The sequence below is a fragment of the Nothoprocta perdicaria genome, unplaced genomic scaffold, assembly GCF_003342845.1.
Source record: "Nothoprocta perdicaria isolate Ctin4 unplaced genomic scaffold, notPer1 scaffold_3, whole genome shotgun sequence".
NCBI classification, from domain to species: domain Eukaryota; kingdom Metazoa; phylum Chordata; class Aves; order Tinamiformes; family Tinamidae; genus Nothoprocta; species Nothoprocta perdicaria.
Genome location: NW_020455532.1, coordinates 3,775,749 through 3,800,015, shown reverse-complemented (window position 1 = coordinate 3,800,015; position 24,267 = coordinate 3,775,749). Strand labels below are relative to the sequence as shown.

At 39.2% G+C, this 24,267-nt stretch overlaps 2 protein-coding genes across 3 annotated transcripts in view; one reads left to right on the top strand and one right to left on the bottom strand.

Moving 5' to 3' along the window:
• The window catches only part of PHACTR3 (phosphatase and actin regulator 3), a 97,687-nt gene extending 78,068 nt beyond the window's left edge, over positions 1 to 19,619 (top strand). For both annotated transcript variants that reach the window (XM_026041930.1, XM_026041929.1), the window contains exons 9-13: positions 11,319 to 11,374; positions 15,592 to 15,653; positions 16,247 to 16,387; positions 17,288 to 17,364; positions 19,032 to 19,619. In XM_026041930.1, the coding sequence (XP_025897715.1) occupies positions 11,319 to 11,374; positions 15,592 to 15,653; positions 16,247 to 16,387; positions 17,288 to 17,364; positions 19,032 to 19,047 (352 nt within the window). In that variant the 3' untranslated portion in view covers positions 19,048 to 19,619. The remainder of the gene's footprint in view (positions 1 to 11,318; positions 11,375 to 15,591; positions 15,654 to 16,246; positions 16,388 to 17,287; positions 17,365 to 19,031) is intronic.
• Positions 19,620 to 21,658: 2,039 nt separating this feature from the next.
• SYCP2 (synaptonemal complex protein 2) overlaps positions 21,659 to 24,267 on the bottom strand; it is a 28,050-nt gene continuing 25,441 nt past the window's right edge. The window contains exons 39-43 of the mRNA XM_026041931.1: positions 24,158 to 24,257; positions 23,442 to 23,500; positions 23,055 to 23,133; positions 22,581 to 22,637; positions 21,659 to 22,251 (exon numbers count right to left, since the gene is read on the bottom strand). Of these exons, the coding sequence (XP_025897716.1) occupies positions 22,180 to 22,251; positions 22,581 to 22,637; positions 23,055 to 23,133; positions 23,442 to 23,500; positions 24,158 to 24,257 (367 nt within the window). The 3' untranslated portion in view covers positions 21,659 to 22,179. The remainder of the gene's footprint in view (positions 22,252 to 22,580; positions 22,638 to 23,054; positions 23,134 to 23,441; positions 23,501 to 24,157; positions 24,258 to 24,267) is intronic.

The following is a 24,267-nucleotide window of genomic DNA, read 5'->3' as shown; positions in this document are numbered from 1 at the left end:
CCCCAAAGAAACAAACAGGAAAAAAAGACTTTACATGTAGACTGGGCATAAATGAATTTCCCTAAAGCTGCTGCTGTGAACTCACTGCAGAATACCAAGCAGTAAGAAAGCACTTCTCCACAAGCTCTTTGTGTGTTGCTGGATGGGTAGGCAGAGGGGCGTGCACGCTGCACAAGGCTTCAGCTGCGCTCACAGTGCTGCAGGGCACACAGCRAGTGCCCCAGCGGGTACTGCCAGGGCTCTGTCGCTCTCCCTTGCCTGACAAGAGTCATCTGCCCCTTTGCACTCTGTGCTCCAGGAGGGCTCTGCACCCCCTCCCAAGGACTGGCCCTACCCAGTGGTTCATGGCCAAAGGAGACTGCAGATAACACAGAACAGCTGTGGGTTGTCCAAGCACGGTTGCACTTCCCACTCCTCCCTCCTCCCACTGATCTATTAGTCTGGCTCATTCAGACTCAAAGATAAGACCTTAATTCCTCCCAGGAATCAGAGGCTTGCTGCTTTCATACAGCAAAACTGTGTTAGTCCAGAACAGGTTCTACTTTTATGGAAATGCCTTAGGGAAGGAAGCCTGAAGAAAGAAAAAAGAAGAAAATGAATATTTAGAAGACAAGGTCTGGGAAGGGGTGAAAACAAGTCAGAACAGAAGGTTTTTGCTTTTAATCAAACACTACTTAATAAATATTGTACAGCTATCAATTATTAAAAGTAGTTCTACCTGAKGTGTCAGAAATGCCCCCCAAAAAACCCAGTCTATGATGGGAGATCATTGGCACCCAGAGAGAGCCTGTCCTGGCTTTGATGAAAAGTCATTGCCAGCTCCCACTGCTCCACACAGCTCCCTGTGTCCCCTGGGCTGCACAGGAGACCGAAAGCGGCTCTGCCGCCAGGTAGGGCGTGGGTTATTGAATCCCTGCCCAGGGACGCAAAGGCCTTACAGAGATTTCTGTTGTAGCTTTGTACTTTGACAATAAGAGAGAGTATATTTTGCACCACAGTAAATCACAGCAGTAAAATCAGAACTAGATGTTCATGCCAATATGAAATGTTCTGTAATATTTAAATTCTTATGTTTTATTCAGGTGAGGAAGCCAAATTTCAAAAGCTCAGTTTTTCCTRATATTTGCCAGCAACTTCTGTTTTGGATTTACAACATAGCTAAGCACAGAGTCCCAGAAAGCACTGAGGATGAGCACACAGAACACAGGGAACAACATATTTTTAAGTTCAGTCCCTCTCTGCATTTTAGGACAAGATAGCCCATATGTAATGCTCAGTGTCATGCCTTCTAGCATCATCTGACATGCTTGACATACAGCCCTATCTAAAAACTAACTAAATAAAAATAAAATACCATGTACTATGAGAAGTGAATAAAACTCTGGAGTAGGTCTACAGGTCTGGTTTTCACAGCAAGTACATTGTCACATTTTAGTCCTCTGTGCAACAGGGATAACCTTATGAGCCAGCTCTTTGGAGCAGTATGAAATCTGCTGGTGAAATAACTATAAAGTTATTCCTGTTGTAACCAAGGGACTGAACTTCCAGAGTGCATGTGTGATATTTCCATGTTTTCAATGTAATTTCTCCTCAAATTCTTCATGCTGATGGCAGGACTGGTTTTTGCATTAAAAACCAACCAACCAAGAAACCCAACAGATTATCTCCAGAAGTATTTTTAAAGGCAAAAGATTAAAAAATAAAAATACAAAAATTACAATGCACCAAGGAAACAGAATGTGCATTCAGAGCATGCTGTAGGCAGCAACCACATCAGGTCAGTCCTGGTTAACAACAAGGGCAATCTGTAGGACTAGCACAGAGCAGAAAAATGCTGGGCTAATAATAGCGTGCACAACAGAAACAGAACATAGCAGAGCAGACAGTGACGTGCTATCTGGAGGCAGGGATACCCCCATCCTTTTGAGGAGACTGTGTGGGTGAATGACAGCAGAAAATTGCCAAGTGTTCACGTTGCCAGGGAGAGTGATCCCAGAGAGATTTCTGCAATCTAATAGCAGGTGTGCAGTCGTGCAGGGACAGGATCTCCCAGAAGCATTCGCAATTTTAAGAATCACTTCCATTTAGTTTTGCCGTGGGGATTACAGGAAGGCAGGGGAGCTCTCTGCCTGCCTCAGTTCCCTTCATAATTAAGCAGGCACACGGCCATGCAGGGCGYGCGGAACCAGTCCTCTCCTGCCAGGGCTCAGTGCTCTGCGGCTCAAACAGCTCAATGCCATCGACTCCTAGGTAAATCCTAGCTGGTGCTTTAAGCAACATCTTCAAGGACAAGTATTTCTGCAGATGAGTAAYTGTTGCTTCAAAGGCTTTGCAAGTTGCCAAAGGGCCCCTGATATATTAATACTGCATGCAGAGAGGTATATTCTCCTGAGTGCACAGGATATGGGGGATTTGTCTGCAGTCTGCGTGGGTGACAAGTGTGGCCAAGCTCAAGCGCTTCTGCATTAATTGAGGAGTGGAGGACAATTTGGACATGGAACAGCCCGACAAACAACATGAACCAATGTGAGTTTCTTTTTGTCTGCTCTCTGAAAATCCAGCTGTGGTTTCTTCCAGTGACCCAAATCCCACAGTGCTACATTGTGGTGGCATCTGTTTATAGGGCAACTGTTTAGAGGCTAAGTGCACAGCATTACAGGATCTTAAAACGAGCTGTGAAACAGTATGTGTCCTATCTGAATTAAAGACATGTGGGGACACTGACTGATACAAAGCAGCCTTACTTGATGGACCTTAAACTATCTCTTGTGCTATAATCCAAGCCCACATTTGCACAGAGCACACACAATACTGCCTGGAACACTGTCCCTTAAAAAGCAATCACCCCATACTTGCCAGTCTTGTCCTCCCCTATTCATAGGTGAACTTTGTTGCTAGCACTGCAGCCAGCAGGACTCCTGGACTAGGTCTCACGTAGCAGTTTACCAAACTGCACTCTCACCTCTTACACAGACATGTCAAATTCTTGTTGAATAAAACATGAAATGAAGAGGGAGGAACCACTAGCAACCTCTGTGTCTAGCAGTCTGTGTCACCCTGCCCTGGTTCTCTCTGTCATGAGCCTACAGATACTTTGTGTCTCTCATACAGAACTTGAGAACAGCTGGCAACCCAGCCTCAGCCTCTCAGAAAAGTTAAGATCCAATTTATTTATTTACAATATCTCTATCCCATAAACACCAAGGAACATTACCACTAGGAGTATTAAAAGTCCCTCAATAAAGGTCCCTACCACTGGTTAAGATGTGCTCCTGGTCTGCAGTGTGCTACTTCAAAACTGTCTATTGTTGCTCAAGCAGTTGCAACCAGAATTGTTTTAGTATCAGTTTGGCAGGGATAGATGTTTTTATCAAAGTAATATAAATGGCAATACACACATAACGTAATAAGAACTAAATCTCTGGGATTTACATCATTCCTTTTATCTGTTTGCCCTAAAATATCAAATCCCCTGTTCTTGACCTGCCCAAGTCTGAGCAGTGCAACACTGATTCCTTCCCTCCTGCTTCCCCCATGAGAACACAGGGCTCCAGAGTTTTACTGCGACTTCAGAGGAGAGAAAATCTGTTGCTTTGCAATGAAACATAACTCGGCAACATCAGGGCCCCACACAGCGTGACCCAGACTATAATCAGCCTGTGGTTACTCTCCAAGACCCCGCAACATACATTTCAATGCACAGCCTGAGCACTCATGAACCTTTGGCACAGGAGTAGCACTGGAAGCTGGCACCACTTGCACAGCTACTGGAAGACCTAACTTTCAGCAGCATTTCTTGCTGAACTAAGTTTAACTTGGATGATTACCCCACACCAGTTCCTTGTCTACCTGTGAAGCAAGAGCAAGTGGTCCTAATTGCTCACGCTGACATCATTACCAACAGAAATGCTCATCAAACTCCAGCCTGCAAATGTATCTTTGGCTGGATAACCAGTTGTACTTTTCAACACCCTAATGACTAAATGCCTAAATTCTGTTGCAGACAGAGCAGAGCCACTATCTAGTAGTATCTTAAATCGCAGACTAGGGGAGCAAGTGAAGAAAAGGGTGTTCCTGGAGGGGAAATCTTCTGTTGGGAAATAATCAGTATTCACATTTACACCAGAACTTAGGCACATAAGCGAGGGAAGGATGCTCAGCATCTTCACCAAACTTTGCAGCGAGCCTCTGGACCAAGAGACARGCTCTGTGTCCTCCAGCTCTGTCTAGTTTTTCTTCCTCACCCATGAAGAAAACTATGAAACCAAGAGACAAATGCAGCAGAACTTTCACAGGTGGTAAAAAGAGTGATTACCTTGCAGCCTTTCTCCATCCGACTCCTGTAACAGAAATAGATCCTGGCTCTGTTAGCGTATTTTAGCCCACACAAAGCCTATCACCAGCAAGAGCAAACCTGTCGCAAGGATACAGGTCATGCAGGGACAGCGTGTGGTAGTATAAGGGACGCAGTGAACAAGAACGCAGTTTTATTCCAACTGAAATCCAACGTCCTCATTGTAGGACTTCTATCATTATGGAAATTATAGTGATGGATAACTATAATTGTCTGGGAGGGTGAGGGTCAACACAAYTAATTGAACATTTGCTGATTTGCAGCTTTGAAATTCCAGACAGAACTAAAGGCCAAACAAACAAGCAAGATACATAATTAAGGCACCACATTTGGTCTCTGCATACATTTAGTATCTACTATTGGACACAAAGGCAACTTGCCTATTTGGATAAAAAATTGCCTGTGGGATAAAATAGACACAGATATCAGGTAATTTTAAAGCAGAAAAGTTTTTGCATGCAACTGGCTGAACCTATCATCTCAATCACCATTTTCATACTGCTCTCTTGCCTCCTACCACCACAGAATGGCAGCAACTGTTCTTATCCTATTACGGGAATTGCTGGCATGTCACCCATTTTCACTTGGTCCAAAATAACCTTAGGGCTTAAAAAAAAAAAAAAAAAAAAAAAAAAGTTTGTGCCTCAGTGCCTGCTTTCTAATTTTGCATAGAGCAAAGCCTCTAAAAGGCAAGCCCCTCCTACCAAGGATTTACTACTATCCATAATTGTACATTGTAAGCAGCACTGCCTTGTCACAGTGCGGTGCGTGGGCGAGTCAAAGCCCTGGCACACGCTCTCCTCACAGCTACTTATAGGAAGGATGAAAATAAACTGCTTGCTGAAACGTACACCATGTGCTGATAATAGAGATGGCAGCTCAGAAGCAGAGCATTTCCCTGCTGACAAGTAGCAGACACGGGCTGCTTTATGTGGAGCCAGCACATGGCCCTTCCTCTGCCTGCTCGCACACTGGCTGGCGCTCGCCAGTGAGCAGGATCCTCCTTCCCTCCCAAAGTCCCCCGGATTCCAGCTACAAAACTACCTGTCACAAAAGAAAAATCAATGCGATTGCAGCTCCTTTGCCAAGACGAGGACTGATTCCTCACTTGTCAGTGCAGGACCCAGTGGCACACACACGTGTCCAGCCCTGCCCATTTGAAGGACTAGAGTTATACATCGACCTAACTAATAGTTATGCGCAGAGCTAACAAAGGCGGAACAGAGGAAGGATTCCTAAGTACGTTTGTTGGCTTCCACTATAAACTGAGCAGAAAAGCAGTTTTAACCATAGCTACATCATGCAGATATTGTATAATAGACACTACGCAAAAATACATTTGAGAACCAAAGGAATACGTTCAAGGGATGGATGAGGAATTCCATGACCAAGGAGTACAGAATTCCTTGTGGTAAAATTCTGAATACCCACTGGGTGCTCCTGYTGTGTGGAGGGCCTCTGTGGGCTGGTGAGAAGAGCTAGAAAGGAGGGCTGGCGTCCTGGAGGCTGAAGGCCAGCAGAGCCTGTATGCGTGCCCGGGCGCTGTACCTCTTCCCAGGCTCTCTCATCAGCTGCCCGCTACGCTCTCTGCCTATACTGGCAGTACTGGAGTCAGCAACTCTGCTGAGGTGCAGACCCTGCAACGGGCAGACGCTGCTAAGATGAATTACCTCCTATATATGAGGACAAGGAACTTGGCAGGGTCTTCCGCTCAAAAGACATTTGAGTGCATTGTCCCATAGCAGCCTCTTGAATCCTTATCACAGGCAAACCTTGACTGCTGAGGATTCAGTCACCTGTAACAGCCCAATATCATCACCCAAACTGGTCCCATTGCCTTGAACGTGACAGAGACAATTTTACTGTGAAGTAAATATCAATCTATTGATTGTCAGTCACAGGCACATGTGAGAGTCATGAGGCCCACGAGCATGTGCCTGTGCTCCAGAGGGGACCGGCAATTAGTGGTTTTCCTCTGTGAGTTGGCTGTGGCGCCTGCACACGAGCACGTGACTGACACGTTCCTAGCCGGGTGTTGGATCGGTGATCCTGGTGCTGTGGGCTGGGCTGCCCCACCAGACAGGCCACGAGAGACTTCCCCGCAGCTGGGGCTGGTGGTGCAGTGTTCGTCATCTCCACAGGCAGCCTTTTTGCCAGGATTATGCACCGCACACGTGCGTCAAGGGAAACACATCAGAGGCGGCACAGCACATTCAGGAAGCTCAGAGCCTCACCGGACACCCCATGAGGAGAGAACCCCCAGCTCGAGGCACGTGCAGCATCTCAGCGCCCAGTGTGCTCCTGCGGCGGGAGAGCACACAGACGTGTCCGCACAGCCCCAGTGCAAGCTACAGACAGCCGGGAGCTAACAGGCAAGGACCTGCTCCCTTCACCCTCAGGAAGAACACTCCACARGAAACCAGAGGCCAAGCCTTTGGCTTCCATGAGATGAAAACATAAACATTAGTTATCTGCTTAAACCCAAATTATAGAAGCAATTATTGAGGAAAATAAAAAGATTCTGAAGTAATCTGGAGAAGACAAACAAATGAGAAACCTCAGAACCTCATCAAGACTTCAAATAGCTGAAGAACACCTGGATCTTGCAGGCTTGTATCTGCTCTGCATGGAACAGCTGCAGTAGGTCAGTACTGTTACTTCTCAACTCTGAAAACAATAGGTGACTGTTTTACCATTATGAGAAAATATTTGCATTTTGACTCAACCCTTCAGTCTCAATCCAGACATACACATGTACCACAAATTTTGTCTGAAATGCATCCAAAAGCCATTTATAAGGAAGTGATATTGGTGTGTCCAGTTCTGCTCAGTTTTCTTAAGCTAGGAGTCGGCTAAGCTGATGTCCTGTGGATCAAGCTCCCTTTACTCTGATTTTTATCATCCCCTAGTGGAAGTTAAGGGGGGAGGCACACCCACATCCTTAGATATGACACTCTGTTAATGTAAATGACCATGGCACTATTCTAATAGTGAATACGTTTATACAAMGGCAGCTCAGAGAACAGAGCAGGGCTTGCCTGCAAGATATTTGATAGTTTAAGAAAGTCTTCATGGTACACCCCAAAATGGCTTGTTCTGTGGAAGGGCTTCCTTGCCTCACCCTCAGCGCAAGGATACCCAAACCTAGATTTTAATATATCCCAGGAATACATCAGTATTACTTGGATGCTCTTTCTAAAGGCTAGAAATAGGCGCCTAAATTTAATCCAAATGTCAAGACATTATTACCACAATGCAACAGAGACGATGCTTTACGTCAGTTGTCCCACAGGAGTTTGTAGCCACCTTGCTAGTTGAGCCAGCCCTCCAGGGTCGCATGCCCCGGGGTGACAGTGCAACAGAAACACAAAGCAGAGGCCAGCGGGCCCGGCCGCACTCACCCTTCTGACGTCTTCCTTGCAAGGCAGCCTCCACAGCCAAGGCGGCTCCTCGCAGTCCCGCTAGCGGCTTGGTGCCCACATCAGGCCTCTGCGAGGCTCAACGGCCCTGCTTCCTGAGGTCTTTGAACCAAAATCCTTTCCATGCAAAGCTGGCAGAGATCACCCTGCAAATTCAGCTTGAGACTCAGCTTTTAGCCTTTGCAAATGTTGCTCCTGGGTCAGTGCCTGCTCCATCCTCCAGAAGCAAAGAGCAAGCTCCCTGCTGAAACACAAGGTCTGTTTTTAGTCTTTGTGCTGCTGGCATTTGCATTAAACAAACAAGATATGAATGCTGCCTCTCTAGAGCATCTATCTCTTGCTTTTTGACCTGCTGCTTGCAAACAAGTCAGGGAGAAAAAATGGGAAGCCACTTCCCAGGTCAACTCCCCAGCCCATGGCAGGTTCTGAGCTGCCTGTTCACAAGATAGGACAGTCTCTTCTTGAACAAAGGCTCACAACTCGGCACAGGAGGAATTTCTGGTTTTGAAACTAGGAGAATTTTGTGTTTTAACAGCTTGAGARGAAGAAAAGAAAAAAGGAAAGAAAGAAAGAAAGAAARAAAAAAAAGGCTAAAAAGCTCCATTAAAGAAAAATGCATTTTTCTGGACAAATGCAACCTGCAGCTACCCCTGCACTACCCTTAAGTCTGACCTAGCAGGGACCCATTTGAGGGGCACATTTGTGCTTTACTTACTAATAACACAGACAAAGGCAAGTTTCAGTGGAGCGCAKCAATATCCCACAGGATAGGGGCTTCCCTTCTCTCCCAAGGAAGCAGCACGCACCATGAGGGCCACCAACTGGGCCAGGACTTTCTCAGCACCACTGCAGGTCACACTGTCCCCCTTCTTCACTGGCAGGCATGGCCTCCTCACACACCTGCACAAACATCCCCATCACCAACTCCTGTTTCTTGGTACGGGGCGACCATGTATAGCAAGCTTGAATTCAGCCATGGGAAAAAACCTCCCGCAGGAAGCAGCTTGAGCACAGCTCGTGAGTCAGGGGAGAGGAGTAGGTTTCAGCACTCAGATGCTGATTTCCTGCCCAGTGCTGAGAGCAGACGAGTCCCCACAGGCCTTGCTCCCACCTGTGGCCCCTCATCACGATCCGCAGCTGGGCATGGAGGCCTCGGGAGTCACTAATCCTTGTCGGCTCTCCAGCTCCTTCTCACTTGTGAGCATGGGGGCTCAGGCATCGTGTGGAGCCTCATCCTTGCTGTGGTCAACACAGACCCACAGCAGATTTCCAGGAAGACACCAAGCTCTTCTGAGCAGGACAAATCATGTAACAAAATGTCCTCGCAGCCCGGCAACAGCAGACATCATTGGGGGTTGTCACGTCCGAGCATTTTATGATCTCTGTTGGGTTTGGTRTTTTCATTCTATTCTCAGCTTCTGATTTCCCATTAGGATTTTAAGGCAGACCACTTTCAGGTTCATGGTTGTGAGAAAAAGCTAGAGAATGSGGTCCATATCTCTGAAAAACACAAAATCCAAAATGTTATTTCTTCTGCTTCATATGTAAGCACGTATGTACCTGCGACTTTCCCTGTATTCACCTTTTGCTGTAGGTAAGATRGAGGGTGTGCGCAGCCACATGTTACTGTCTTGAAGCACCTGCCACGTAGTTATCCATGTTGAAAGGGAAACAAGATTTAAGCAAACCACAATAAATACTGTAACCTGTATATATGTGAATATACATAAAATCATACAGAGAATTCATATAAATACATATTCTCACACTGCTTTAGCCATTCTTTTAGCTTTTTAATCCCCCAGTTTTCAGGGCTCCTGATCCTGGGAGAATGTACAGACCTCACCTGGGAGCATTGTCACACATGGAGGCATATGTAAGCAGCAGGTCCACTGGACCTTTCTTTTGCAGATAGGCTGCATTAGCCGCTCTTCCCTGATTTACACCATTAAAAGCATGTTAATCTCTGTCAAACAAAATCTAGCCAGAGAGCAGATTTCTGAGACAAACAGGGAAAGGAGTGAGGAGGGAAGAGTGAAAGGGGTGATGGGAATTAAAAATACACGTTGCAATCCTTTAGAATCCATCTCAGCCTCATTCCCACTTCAGCTGGGATCATTACAGATGCCGCTGATGGAGTATGAGGCCCATTACTCTGAAGTCTGGAGACTCAAAGAAATATTTAGGTAGCACCAGGTGCTATGTAGGAAGGACAGGAGTTGGGGCACGGCTGTTTCCAAGCGCAAGTGCTGAAGTTTGCTGCCTTTTCTTCTGGTGTGAAGGAGGTAGAGGGGCTCTGATACCTTCCTGTTACTGCTGATGGGGCCAGAATTTGGCTTTTACTATCTYGGGAAAATTAATTTAAAAAGAATAAGGAGGAGCCCTGTTGTTCTCATGATGTATGAATACAGAGCTGCTCTTGAAAGTGTATTTGGTCAGGCTTAAAAATCAGGGAAAAAATATAGTTAGGTATTTTTATTGTTTCTTTTATAATCTATTATTTCATTTTTAATCTTGTGCATTTGATAGAGTTTTATAATTATTATTTTTAACTGCAACAGATGGATAAGTAGTASAGCAGGGTTTTTTCCAGTGGCATCCCTCTTTTGAGTATTTTTTTTCTCCCTTTGGAACTTCAGGCTCTGGCTTTTAACATCTGCTGGAGAGCAGACAATGAAAATCCTTAACATTGCCAGAACGCAGGCCAGGAAGCAGCATAACTCTTCCCAATCTGCTTGCTAGATTATTACTTGAAAGCCAGCAAATGCAGCATATGTGCATGRCTAGGGGAGGGGTTCAATTACCTGAGATTCTCTGCAGATATTAGCAATGTCTTGTGGGGAAGTCTCATTTATTATGCAGAATAAAATCGCTATGGCACTGATCATATGATTTGAAGACTCAATCCTGAGGCAGCACTACTGAAAGGGGAGGTGAAACTGCCTAAGACACTCTGTGCAGACAGCATGAGGCTGTGAGCAGCACACGAATTTTATGCACCAGGCGGAAGGATAGCTGCTGGATTGGTCTGTTAGCTGGGTAGTCAGGGAACCACAGGAAAGCTTTAACAGGAAACCTTTATTTCTAGCAAGGCTGCGTTTTGTCACAATGCATCACTGGTGATACTAGAAAAAAACGAAACCTGCTGCTGCGTGAGACTAAAAGATACAGGCAGTGATAGCTACGGAAGATGACTATGAAACTCATTTGATAACAACCTTAAATACCCTCTCAAGACTGAATTTAACTGCTGGATGGCACTGGTTTCAACAGACTGTCTGGAAAGTATTGGAAAAGGATGCGTGTTGTAAGACAGCATTTCACTGACAGCACAGCAAACTAGAGAACTTCTACCTGCATTGCTGACATTTAGGAAGAATAAAACAACAAAGCATCTTCTTGTTGCCAGATTTTTTTTTCCTGAGTTTCAGAGAAGGATTTTTTATTTTCTCCTCTGAGGAAAACACCAACCAGAACTCAGAATACTGCACATTTTTCCAAAGAACAGGCATGGTACAAAATGTGATTTTGGTGTTTTTCCGCAGGCGACTCAGCCAAAGACCTGCTGTTGAGGAGCTAGAAAGAAGAAATATACTTAAACGTGAGTATTCTTTTTCCTTAAATGGTTTTTGTTATTTTTGTTTAGCCCACTGACTACATTCCTATAACATATGCTTTCTCAATAGAAAATCATTCTTGGGATTATTTTCTGTATCTGAAAGTTTTCATTTTGTGCATGTCCTAGGTTTCAAATATTAGAGGAATCAGAGTTTACACTTTGATAAAGACATGGAATTTCTTACAGGAATATTATAGGATTTGTCCAAAATAAGGCTTTCAAATATTTTTATAGTGAATATACTSTTCTGGATATAATGAGAATGGAGGTAGTTCAAGTTTCATGTAGCGTGATGAGAATTTGGACATTTTACAAGACTTGGACTATCATTGCAAACCAAATACTGAATACCATCAAGGCTAAAGAGGAATGGACAAGTCATGCTTGCAGAGATGTCATTTTTCTAAGCAAACACATTTAGTCGAATCATTAAATACCTTCCGAAAGGCAAGTCTAAGTGAGATATTAGCATTTTTATAGACAGAATTCCAGGCCCTAACAGCTGTCTGCTGTTGGGGACTGTTGCTCAACATCTTTCAAATTTTATATATATATATATATATATATATATATATATATATATATTTTCCCTAAAGATATGTATTCTTCTTACCTGGGAATCAGACAGGGGATGGACATACTCTCTTTACTTAGATGCACAGGGAATCCTCTCTCAGTTAGTTGATGGACACAGAGCTTTGAAACTGTCTCCGTTTAGTTCTCAGGAGAAAGGAGAAGGCCCTCTGCTTTAAGGAAAACTATATTGCTGCTATTATTTTCATGATCAATTTGGTGTCAAAAAAAAGGTATGATGTAAAAAACAGTTTCTCACTGAACAAGCAGAAAAAAATGTCGTACATGTTTAGGTCAMACAAACAACACTGCCAGACAACACACGTATTTACTTCAGATTTAAATCTTAAAAGAATGATAATTAATGAGAAAAAAAAATTATCTATCATGTTACCTGAGATCTAGTATCTCAGAACTTGAGTGACATTCTTCATCCAAGGGTTTCTTCAGGTATTTGATGGGTGTTCAATATAGAACATTGCTGGGACAACAGTTTTGTCACACAGGAAAACAAAATTACTTTTTTCCAAATGGTTTAGATTCAGAAAGGTTTTTTTTTTAACATAAAATTATTTAGGAAATAAGCTTCTTCTAAAAGCAAGCAATATTAAATGGGTGAATGTAGTACACAAATGTCACCAGCTGATGGGGAAGTAGTAACATAACCAAATGATTCAGACTACACATTTTTTCTTTCAATAGAAATGTCATTGAAGATACTAGGAATTTCATTTCAATTTCAACTCAAAGGAGTTCTACAGTCAATTTACTTTTAAGAATTTTCCATGYTCCCCTAAAGCACACTTCGCATGTGGTTTAACTGGGTGTATTTCACACATACACATAGCTAAATGAGAAACAGAGTACATTTTTTGAAAGGTAAATGTATAAACTTGGCCTAACTTCATCTGCAGGAAATAAAAAGAATTAATSCAAGATTCTGAAAATGTGAGCACAGTTTTTTTTTCACAAGTCAATGCTTAAGATTTTTTTTTCAAATTCTCTTTTGTTTGTTCGGGTTTGGGTTTGTTTTTTTTGGGGGGGATAAGGAAGAGCTGATCTCTTCTGAAAAAAAAAAAATCTGTTCCTTCATGTTTACTTTCTGAAGTACGCTGCTTATATGCTTAATCTGGGTTAAACTGACCAGCTTTAATAATAAAAAAGTTTGAATACATTCATATAATGAGCTTAGAGAGAGATAAAGAGGAAAGAGATAAAGCAGAATTAAAGATATGTCCTGAACGACAGCCAAACATAGTGGTCTAGATTTTTATCTTATTTAAAGACCTCCCAGCATGCTGCAAATTTCTTGACTTCAGCTCAGCTCCTCGGGCTTTATACAGTTTCAGCTGAGATCAGAAGCCACTTACTTCCCTTTAATTCATCTTTTCCAATATATAAACTCATATATTCAGCTTTGAGTGAATTTGGAAATTATTATCTTTTATTAGTAAAGATCTGACAATCTTGTTATGAACAGCTGGATTGGGTCTGGCCTCGCAAAGCCATAACTAAGAATACACTTCACAGAACTTCCTAATGTCTTTGATGTTCACATTAGCTACTGCTGATGGAAGCAATTCTACCAAAATAAGAGATGTTCTAAGTACTAATAATACATGTTTGTAYACGTTTCAAAATGAGATGCATATTCCATATTCTTAAATGCTTCTATTATGTTATTTTAAAGCAAATCTCAATAACATTAGAATAAGTGATGGTTCTTATTTCTTTCAGAGAGGTATTTCTGAAAAAAAGAATAATACTTTAAAGAAAACATAAAGCCRATGCTTTGTTACAAACTTCTTCATCTTCTAAGTGCTCTCAGTTTAAGTACAGAAACATTAGCAATTCACCACAGAGCACAATAACCATGGGAACTGAGAATCAACAGCCAGGTGTTCACACATTCAAGAAAGCAGCTTCTCCTAAATTAGAGTGTAYAATTCCTGGTTCATTCTTAACACTAGAATTGCTTCAGGGTCATGCACAGCTAAGAACTCCCTGAATAACTCAGAGCAGCAAAATGAATTACACTACTGCACATGTCACTTTATAATTGGAAGCATATCTCTACTGAGATTTATAAAGTCAGCTCTCACTAATGAATGGATCTAAGTGTAGGCAGAGTGGTGCTGATGGGAAAAACTCTGTTTTCTCTGTGTAATTATGCTTTAGTTCTGTAATGCTCTTGGTAGTATTTCTTATCAACTCTTGTTTTATTTTTCCTAAAAGAATATTTCTTCTGTTTCCACATTTAGCATTTTCTTTAAACTGGGAATGAGCTCTAAGCTCATGTGAGTGAATGCCTCAGAAATAGGCCACTATATATGCTATGCCTATTATAATTTTGAAGAGCTTTCTATATTTTACAACACATTCTACTTTTAAAAACCTAATGTGTCCTTTGAAACATTCCAGAGCTAAATAACAGCTCACACAGGTCATCACTGATCATTAACTCTACATGTTATATTATCTGTTCTAACTTTGTATGCCTCGCCATTGAATTGTAGTATAGCATATTGTAACATTTTAGATTCATTCAATTTAAATTTCTACTACACCCAGTTGTGACTATGCTTTACTACATTACTTTAAATAGATACTTACAATTGCATTTCAGGGTAATCTAATAAGCATAAAAATAAAGGAGAAAAATAATTCATTACTAAAAATATCCCTTTTGGAAACTCATCTCCCATCCTAGTTTCTTTTTAAGGCATACTAAAAACCCTATGTATGCTTTAGCATTGACAGCATCTAGTATCAATAGTATAATATATTTACAGTAGTACCTAGAGAATCCCAGAATGGTTTAACATTTTCTCTGGGTCTTCAGCTTTGTTCAGGTCATGGGCTCAAATCTCAATTTAGTAACAGATAGTACTGGAAATAGAAATGCCATTAACTCGTATCCCAAGGCAAAGGATATATTTCACACAGTGTTACAGCAGTCTAGTCTATTTTTAGATCCAGTGTGTAGGAGTTATCACGGCTTGAATGTTAATAGGCACAACACACAAAAGCAAGCTGGCTTGAGTTGGAATAGAACATTACAAAAAGGAAATCTCTGAGGATAAAGAGGTTTAATGTTAAGTGACATATTTGGAATAGAAGAGGGGAAAAAAGCATACAAGTAATGGATAGCTATAGATAGATATATAGATAAAAAACAGTGTGACTATCTAAATACATAGCCTGAGAATAAGGTCACACAGGCAGGAATATACTTTCCCTGAAGCACCTGACAACATTTTTTCAACATCTGTAACAACATAATTGCTTCAGCAGCTAGAAGAATAACAAATGGTAATTAGCTATGGAATATTTTGATTTTTCCTTCAAAAATGTGTTTATCTGAAGAACTGGTGTGGCTGCTGTTGGTTACTAAAATTCTGAAACTGGAGACTACGTCATAGGAAAAAGAAAACTGGCACAAATACTTGGTGGCCACTGTAAAGTAACTACATTCTAGCAGAGATCCAGAGAGATGTACTGAGCCAACAATCTGGACAAGAACTAGCTACTGATTCCTCTGTGCTATAATTTTTATCAGATGGAACTTTGAAAACCACTGATCTTCCTGATGAAGAAAATTATTTTTTTTTTAATATTCTCTGCAGAACGAAATGATCAAACAGAACAAGAAGAAAGAAGGGAAATCAAACAGAGACTGACAAGAAAGGTAAAATCTTGCAATATTTTCTATTAGTTTTACAAGTTTAGCAAAAAAAAAAAAAAGAAAGAACCTAGACTAGTTACAATATAACATCAGCCAATGGCGGAGATCATTATTATACAAATATACTTCGGCTTATATTCTCAGCAGTCTCTGAGATAATGATATCTAGTAAAACAAACTTTAAAAAATATCTAACATCTCTCAGATGCATGAGGAATGATAGGATCTTTACATAGAAACCTTAAATCAGAAAATGCATATTTGCCTGCATACTCTATATTTTGCAGCTATATTGCTAGGAAAGCAATCCCTCATCCTTTGTTGCAATTAGTGCCAAAGCTGACCTCCCGCTGAGCAGCCACTGTGCTCCTGCAATATATTTCACTTTGCATCTAAGGTGTTGTCAAAATCAGAGCTAGATCTTGTTATTGTTCTGTTCCTAGGAATCCCTCCTGGAATTATAAGCCAAATATTAGGATAACTTGCTAAGCCCAAACTGAAATTCTTACAGTGGAACCTATCCTGAAAACCTTAAAGAGAAAATTTATCAAAAGGTTATTAACATTTGTTTAATTTTACAAAACTTCTTATTACAGCTAAACCAGAGACCTACAGTTGATGAACTAAGGGACAGGAAAATCCTGATTCGATTCAGTGATTATGTGGAAGTGGCTAAAGCACAGGACTATGATAGACGAGCAGATAAACCATGGACAAGACTGTCAGCAGCAGATAAGGTACTGGCATAATTTAMATGAATCATCATGGTTTTCTACTTGCTTTGTATATAATGACACATTATATTCTGTATATAATAGTGTATATCATACTGTGTTAATAGCTGGGACATTCATCCTGTCTTCTGTACATGTTATGAGTAGTTGTTAAGCAGCAATTACACAGATCAACACATGCTATCATAAAAATAATAATATACATACATGTATATATTTAAGTCCGTATTTAGCTAAATTAGAGAGTACCAAATATTTAGGAATCTGTAAAAGCCAGTGTGTTCCTGTTCACCGACAGTTTTCATTTAAGCAATTATCTCATTTTTATAGCTCTGAATTTTTATCATTATTATCATTATGAATATTTATCATTATTTTATCATCATTATCATTATTATTTTTATCATCATTATCACTCAAAGATAAAATGTCTTTCCTTATGACTGTACAATGCTATGAATATAGGGGATAAGAGAATTCCAGTTCATATATACAACTTGTAATACATACCATCAGATTTTTATCCAGAAATTATATGCAAAAAGAATTGTATAGAAGTCCATTCACCAATTTCTGGGCAACCTTTCTTGATCTTTACTATGTTTTAACTATAATCATATTAAATATATGACAAGAAGGRCTGTGATTTCATAGCCCTTTCAGAATTACTCCTAGGCAGAGGTGACCAGCTCAGCATTTAGTAACAAATGATGAGCAGCATCCTATCAGCAATGCATGGGGCCTAAATTTTTACTGTCTCTGCTGGTCATTGCTTGCCTCACTGTGCCCAGTACCTATTCTTCCTCCATTACAAAACTCCTCTTCCACTCTTTAAGTCTGCTGTTTATAATGCTAATAAATACAAAATTATTTGTTAACCTTATGTCATTTTTCCATTTCTAGGCAGCAATTCGCAAAGAGCTAAATGAATACAAAAGTAATGAAATGGAGGTACATGCATCAAGCAAACACTTGACAAGGTAAGGTTTTTTTACTACAGCTATTTATTTCTTTTGCCTACTAAATAAGACTCTGAGTCCTAAATATGCAGATTTTGTTCTCACATATTGATGTAGGAACAGAATATGCACAGGAAGCTTTATTTCAGAAGTAAATGGAAGCACTTCTCTCTCCATTCAGAATATGGTTTTCTGAGTTGTTTTAGATTAGCATCTACGGATTGATGCTACTACATGATAGATCTGCTATAGTGCATTCAGCCTGTAGCTTTTAGTAGCACTTAAATGTTGGTCCAGTTGGAAGGAGTGCAACCCCTCCACTTTTCAACAGCAGTCTAGCAGAGAAGTCATGAGACTGGCAGAGAAGTCTAGCAATGCAAGTCACTGGCTTGGACACTTGTTGCTCTCTGAGAGACTGGGCCACCGCAGGGGTGGGTATGAATCCAGTGCTTCTAGAAAGCCGCCTGTACCCACACTGTTCACAGCTACCTTTCCTGTTGGAAGGCAAATGCACAGTCCTAACAAGCATGAAACCACTGGGATTTTGAAAGAGGGAAAAATTGCAAAAGAGYTGATTCCATAAGCACTGAAGTAACTTGCACAAAGACTTTGTCATTTATACGAAAAAAATATTTAAATAACGATCGATTATTTCCTATAATTTCTATTAGGTCCTCTTAGTTAGTCCAGTTACTCTTAAAACACAATTTTAGGAGTTGCTAGGAACACTGTCCACTCTTCCCAAATATATGAGCCCTCTCAGGCACACTTGGTATTAAAATAAGCTGCTTAACATTATACTAAAAACTTGGTGTCCAGTCTCACGTTCTGGAAGGTTAAATTTCAGTCACACCTGAGGCCCTATTTCCCTGTCCACTTCTTAACATGGAATGAATCTCATTCTGACCAAGGGAAAAAAATCAGTATTTCTGACAAAATATCACCGGACTGATAGAAAAAAAAAATATATATATATATATATATATATATATATATATATATATATAAAAGTTTGGCTGCATATGAAGTGTAAAAGGTAACTTATCCAACTGAAATTACCTGGGAGTTTTAGTGGATTAAAATAACATGTTTTGGAATTTGGTCCAAATTAGAATTAAACAGCCTTAAAATTTACAACTACTGCCAAGACATTACAAATGTTTGGGGCTTTAATTACGCATCTCAGCCAGGAGAACAAGCCTCCAGAGCAACGGTGCTATTTTCCAGACAGAATCTAAGATTAGAATACATATTAAACCAATAGTGCTTCATATTTTCCAACACATAAGCTCAACATTGCTAATTCTTATAAAATAACTAGATCATGGCTCAATATAGATTACTACGAACAATAACAAACTGTGGCCTAATTCCTAAAACAAACATGCAAACAAATCCCCACACATACAGTTGCATTTGCACTCTAAACTAATTGCAAATTGATTCCCTTGGAGCTCRAGGACTGCAACTGAACTATAGTTGTGACATGCAAGTGAAAAATTATACTTATTTATACTGTTAATGCACATTTAAACAGAATACTTATGGCTGGACTTGATCTTGAAGATCTTTTCCAACCATAATGATTCTAAAGAAGCACTATTTTTGTTAATGCAACACTGTCTTTATGAATTCTATTTTTTGAAAATTTCAAAGTGGTTTGAAAAATGTCTCTTGATTTCTCCTAGATTTCACAGGCCATAGAAATTTTCTTCTGAGAAGAATCTGTCTTTACTTTTTGATATTGCTGCTGAACACATATCAGGGAATACAGAAGTGTTTCCCTAACGTTCAGTCCAGGATACCTTGATGTTATGTGAAAGGAGGACTCTGCAGATGAAACCTGTGCAGCATTCAGAGACGGAAAAACCAGAGGATGTTCTTCACACTGAAACCAGAAGAGTGATGGCCTGTGGAGTGGGAGGATCTGCTGAAACTGACTGGAGTAAAGCTGCTTGGAGGAACCTACTGCTCTCCTTTAACACTTGTTTTAAACTGTTTTGCAGTCTATTTTGGAAAAGGAGAGGTTGTGCATGTACAGGCTTTACCATTCCAAGGCCTCTGACATAAATGGACATGACACACTGTCATTCAGTATTACGTTGACAAGACATTTTGAACTTAACCACAATTAGTTTGTAAAACACTTAAGTTCATGTTCTAAAAACTAATTTAATGTATTATAATTTCATTTTTATATAATGTCTAACAAACACAGCTGCAAGCATTTTTGAATCCTGTTAATTTGTTCTTTAATTAAATGACTACTTATTGCAGGAAATGAACATGTTTCTTTAAGCTTTTTTCAGGGACTGTGGGGAAGGGAAGAGATTGCAATTGGTATGCATTAGATCATATTGCTTCTTTACCAATACAGAGTCTTCAAAAGCATAAATAAGGAGTCCCATCTGGCAGAATATGGATGTTTTGGAAAAGATCCTAAATGGTTTAACCTGATTGTTATTTTATACTAGATAAGGATCTGGCCCTCTATGGACAATTAAATTCACTGTCACTCCCATTAAAAACTACTAACTACTATTTGACAACCACAGATGACTGATAAGGTAAAAATGTATTTGTAGAGAACAAGTTCCTGCATTCTTAGTAGTAAAAGTGCACATACAGTTTAAAGATTTCTTGAAGGCAAGTTACCATGAAAAGTAACAAAGCATATAGGGTTTGATAAGAGAACTGTAAAGCAAGGCATTCTAATAATGCTTGACATCCAGAGGCATCTGAGTGTACTGATGAAAATATTTCTAGAGGCAAAAAAAACCCCAAAGAAATACAATGATAATAGGTAATTGTTTCTCATGAGACTGCAGTTAAATRGAATGGTTTTAAGTGAAAAAAAAATCTCTGCAAGAGTTTCAGATACTACTAAAAAGACTTTCAAAAGTAAAAATTTATAAAGACTTCATCTCTTGTTGCATCTGGGCAATGTTTTTATAAATTAAAGGTACAAGGGTAAAGACTCATGGCTGGACAATGCAATTGCATTCCTCTATTTCATCATGAGACCTTGCTAAAAATAGCAGCTATATTACTTTTCCAATATATCTTAAATAGTAAGAAAAGAAATTGAGTGCACTTTTTAAAAGCTTGCAAAGATAAGGGAAAACAGTACTTCATATACAGTTGAACAAATCAATTCAGACAGTAAGAGATCTTTATCGTCTCATGAGGTCCATCTAGTGGAGACAGCAAGTGATTACATGCTCAAGGAGCCTGTCTCTGAGAATAAACTTTAGTAAATGAGTATTACCGGAAATAATGAGGGACAGATCAGGAGGTCCATGATTTACRGACCAGAGAAACTGGGACAGAGAAACTGCATGGGCAAGCCAAAAAAGAATGAGGAAAAGGAAATGGTTAAGTATTACCAAAGATGCAGACAGTGGTGAGATTCTGCAGAAAACTTCTGCATGTCTTCCAAACAAACAAAACTTATAGACAGTCCTTAGGGTAGAGGGGTTAATGGAATGAATGACAGAAGTATATATGATGTTGAGAAAAGTAAGGCTCATAATATGCTGTAAAGTTTAATTATAAAAAGAGGGCTATAACACAAATGAGGAATTGTTAGTCCAAAATTGGATAATGCATTACTCTGTGTTCATCAAATGAGTTACAGACAAGTTTGCAGCACCGTCTTCAGGCTCCCTTCAAAAGCTCTGTTAGGACAGTCTTGAGCTCAAGATACTAAGATGCTGCCTTGCTTACCTAGAGTCATCTAGGTAGTGCCATCCTAAACAGTGAGCTCTGCATCACRCAGACAGGCTCTAAAACATGCACATTCCCTGAGTTAGTCTCTCCAACGATTACTTCATCAGCTGTAAATCCCTCTTCTCTCATTTCTTTAACAGAACGTAAAAGAAAAATATTAAAGGTATTGTTCTAGACCTGAAAAAAAATGAAGAGTATTTGCAGCATTGCAAATAAAGACTAAAAGGTTGCTTAGAAACTTTGAAATACTACATAGTTCAGGTTTTTGTACTGTAAAAAAGAAATTAGAGAAATATCAGCTTAGAATTTGCATGTCTAAGCTATTTAGAGGAAGCATCCTAGTTACCACCTGACAGCAACGGATAAAATTTTGAGTGTGAAACCTAGATACGTGGAATAGATATTAGTGTATAGAATATATTTCTGAGTTAGAGATACTAGGCCATCTTGCCAGCTTGTCAGGCATAAAGTACTTGCTAAAAAGAGATTTTCTGTTGCTAGAATGGAAAAATTATTACAGATTTAAAGCAACATGGCAATGACATGATTGTGCAAAAAGGAGACAGACAAGATAAGTTTTTCCTACAACGTTTAATACAAATACTTGCAACAGAGTTCAACAACACCTCCTTTACAATTTTGTTTTCTATTAGAAACTCTTACTAAAGTCTAATATCACAGACAAGTAGGGTGGAGCTCTCGGACTTTTATGACAATACTCTGGATCAGATAAAATAAATATTCTGTATATGCAGACCCAAAACATGGATTGCAAGAGACCATTTTTAGCTGTAAATTAGTTAAATAGAGATCCATTCAAAAATAGCACTTTGCTAAAAATCCAAAAATCTGCATATTTTAGCAGTCAGTAAAATAATCCCAAACCTAACAGAGAAGAAATCTTATCTACAAAAGACTTTAATCGCATTAGAGCGAACTATTCCATTACAATACTTTGCTTTGATTGTAAAATTCAAAACAAAGCAAAACAAAACAAAACCAACCCTCTTCCCCATCCCCCGAAAACCCTAATTATATTTTACATTTTTTTAAAAAAGTGGGTTTATATTCTCCTTGAACTTTGGGAAAGTATCTGAAATCATTACACTAGAATTTTCTGTCTTCTGATAGAAATAGTGATTGCAGTCCTCTGCGAACATTAAAGAGCTCCTCTTCTTGCTGTGCACAAAGCATTATTTATCACAAAATTTAAATAAGATCCCTTTAAAGACATAATTCTAGCATATAGTGTGTTTCATTCATACAATTGAAATATAGTACTTTTCCTTTCCTTGTTAATATTCAGTATATTAAGACCCAGAACTAATATATCCATATCTTAATTATCTCAATCAGAACAGTTTACAGTATAAAATATCCAATGTAAAATATTTGCATTTTATCTCAATTGCTCTTCTGAAAGTGTATGAAAAACTAATTTTAGTAAGTCAACATGCAAACATCTATGCTTACTTAAAAATAATAAAAAGGAATAAAACTCCATTTACCATTTCTTTAAGAAGTTTCTCTTGAAGTCCTTTCATATCTTCTTTCATCAGATGCATCTATAAAATAGACCGAACACTTTTTCCCTGCTGACAATCATTAAAACGTTCTCAAGAAGGTAATTATACCGCCAAATGGTTTATAATTGATAGAAAAAAGAGATGCACAAACATGTATAAGCCTGAAGAGAGGTTTGTGTCTAATTTGTTCTTTCTTACACGATTTAACACTGGTAAACAAAGCCATGAAATACAGTATAAACTTCGCAGCAATTTTCCAAATAATTGTACAGTCTTCTAATAGGTGAAATTTAGCCAAAAAAAAGCTGAATATTGCTACATTAACGGATATTTTATGATAATGCAAACATCTATGCTGGGGACAAAGGTATTCTTTGGAGAAAAAAAAACACCTGCTGGTATAAAATGAAATTAAAAAATGATCAAAAACAACACAAAAATGAAAGCTTGTCATACCTCAGAAGTAAAAATATGTTCCTCATAATCAAGAGAGTGGTAGATGTTTTTTTCAAATGAAGTTTTAAGAATCTGAATCCTAGGGAAATGAAATGCAGTTCAAACTATTTCGCTACATATAGATAAACCATGCACAACATGCATCCCTTTATTTGTAGCATATTACCACTTAAAAGCATGAATAAATATTACGGTCATTATTACTTTGGGATATTGCAGTAAATGAGTAGACATTTAATTGGATACTAATTACATTTTCAAAGCCACATAGCTTTTCTCTCTTCTTTATGGAGGACAGCAATCACAGAAAGTAATCCTTGGCCCAATTCGTAACATGAATAAACACAAAACACAAATCTCAAACCAGCATTAATGAAATCTACTAACCTCTGCTGCTCATTTTTCATGTATGTAATAAAAGTATGTGCGTGTTTTTTCCAAAAGTTCTAGAACAAAAAGAAACAAAAAGAAGAAAATGAGTAGGAAAAAAAAAAGTTGTATAAATGGAAACTCAATAACAACTAATAACTTGCTATCTCAGACTCAATACAGAACGGTTAGCGGCATACAGAGTCACCGCACACGCTTAAAAAAAATGGGGGGGTGGGGGCAGGAGAAAATGTTATTTCAGCAACATGAGGTACTTCAGGAGGTTCATCTTCATGGAAAAAGTACAGTTTCGAAATTGTTGAATAGAATATCCATAACATGTTAACCATAATGTTTAAGTGCTGTTAAAATAAAACCAAAGCGTGCCTTGAGAGAGGAAAAAAAATCCAGTCCTGTGTTCACATTAAAAAAATTTATTAAGTGCAATATCAGATCATTAAAAGTAGTAGTTCAATCTAATTTTTATATATATATATATATATATATATATATATATATATGAAGCGGCCTAGTAGAAATTCCAAGGGCATGGCATAAACCAATCTGGACATCTGAAAGCAACTATTTAAAATCTGACTTAGTGTATATAGGTACATCTTGTATGCCTAATGTACCACATCCTGTGAAGCAAGATAAATATATTTTTAATTAAAATTAATAATTTAAATATTATGTGAAAAAACACATCTTTCATGCTAAAATGAAGTACAAACCGAGAATTCTTTTTCCATATTTTTCAAAGACAGAGAATCTTTCTCAAAATTCTCAAGCTCCTCAGTGATAGCAAAATGGAACTTGTCCAGCTGCCTGATCCTATCAAAAC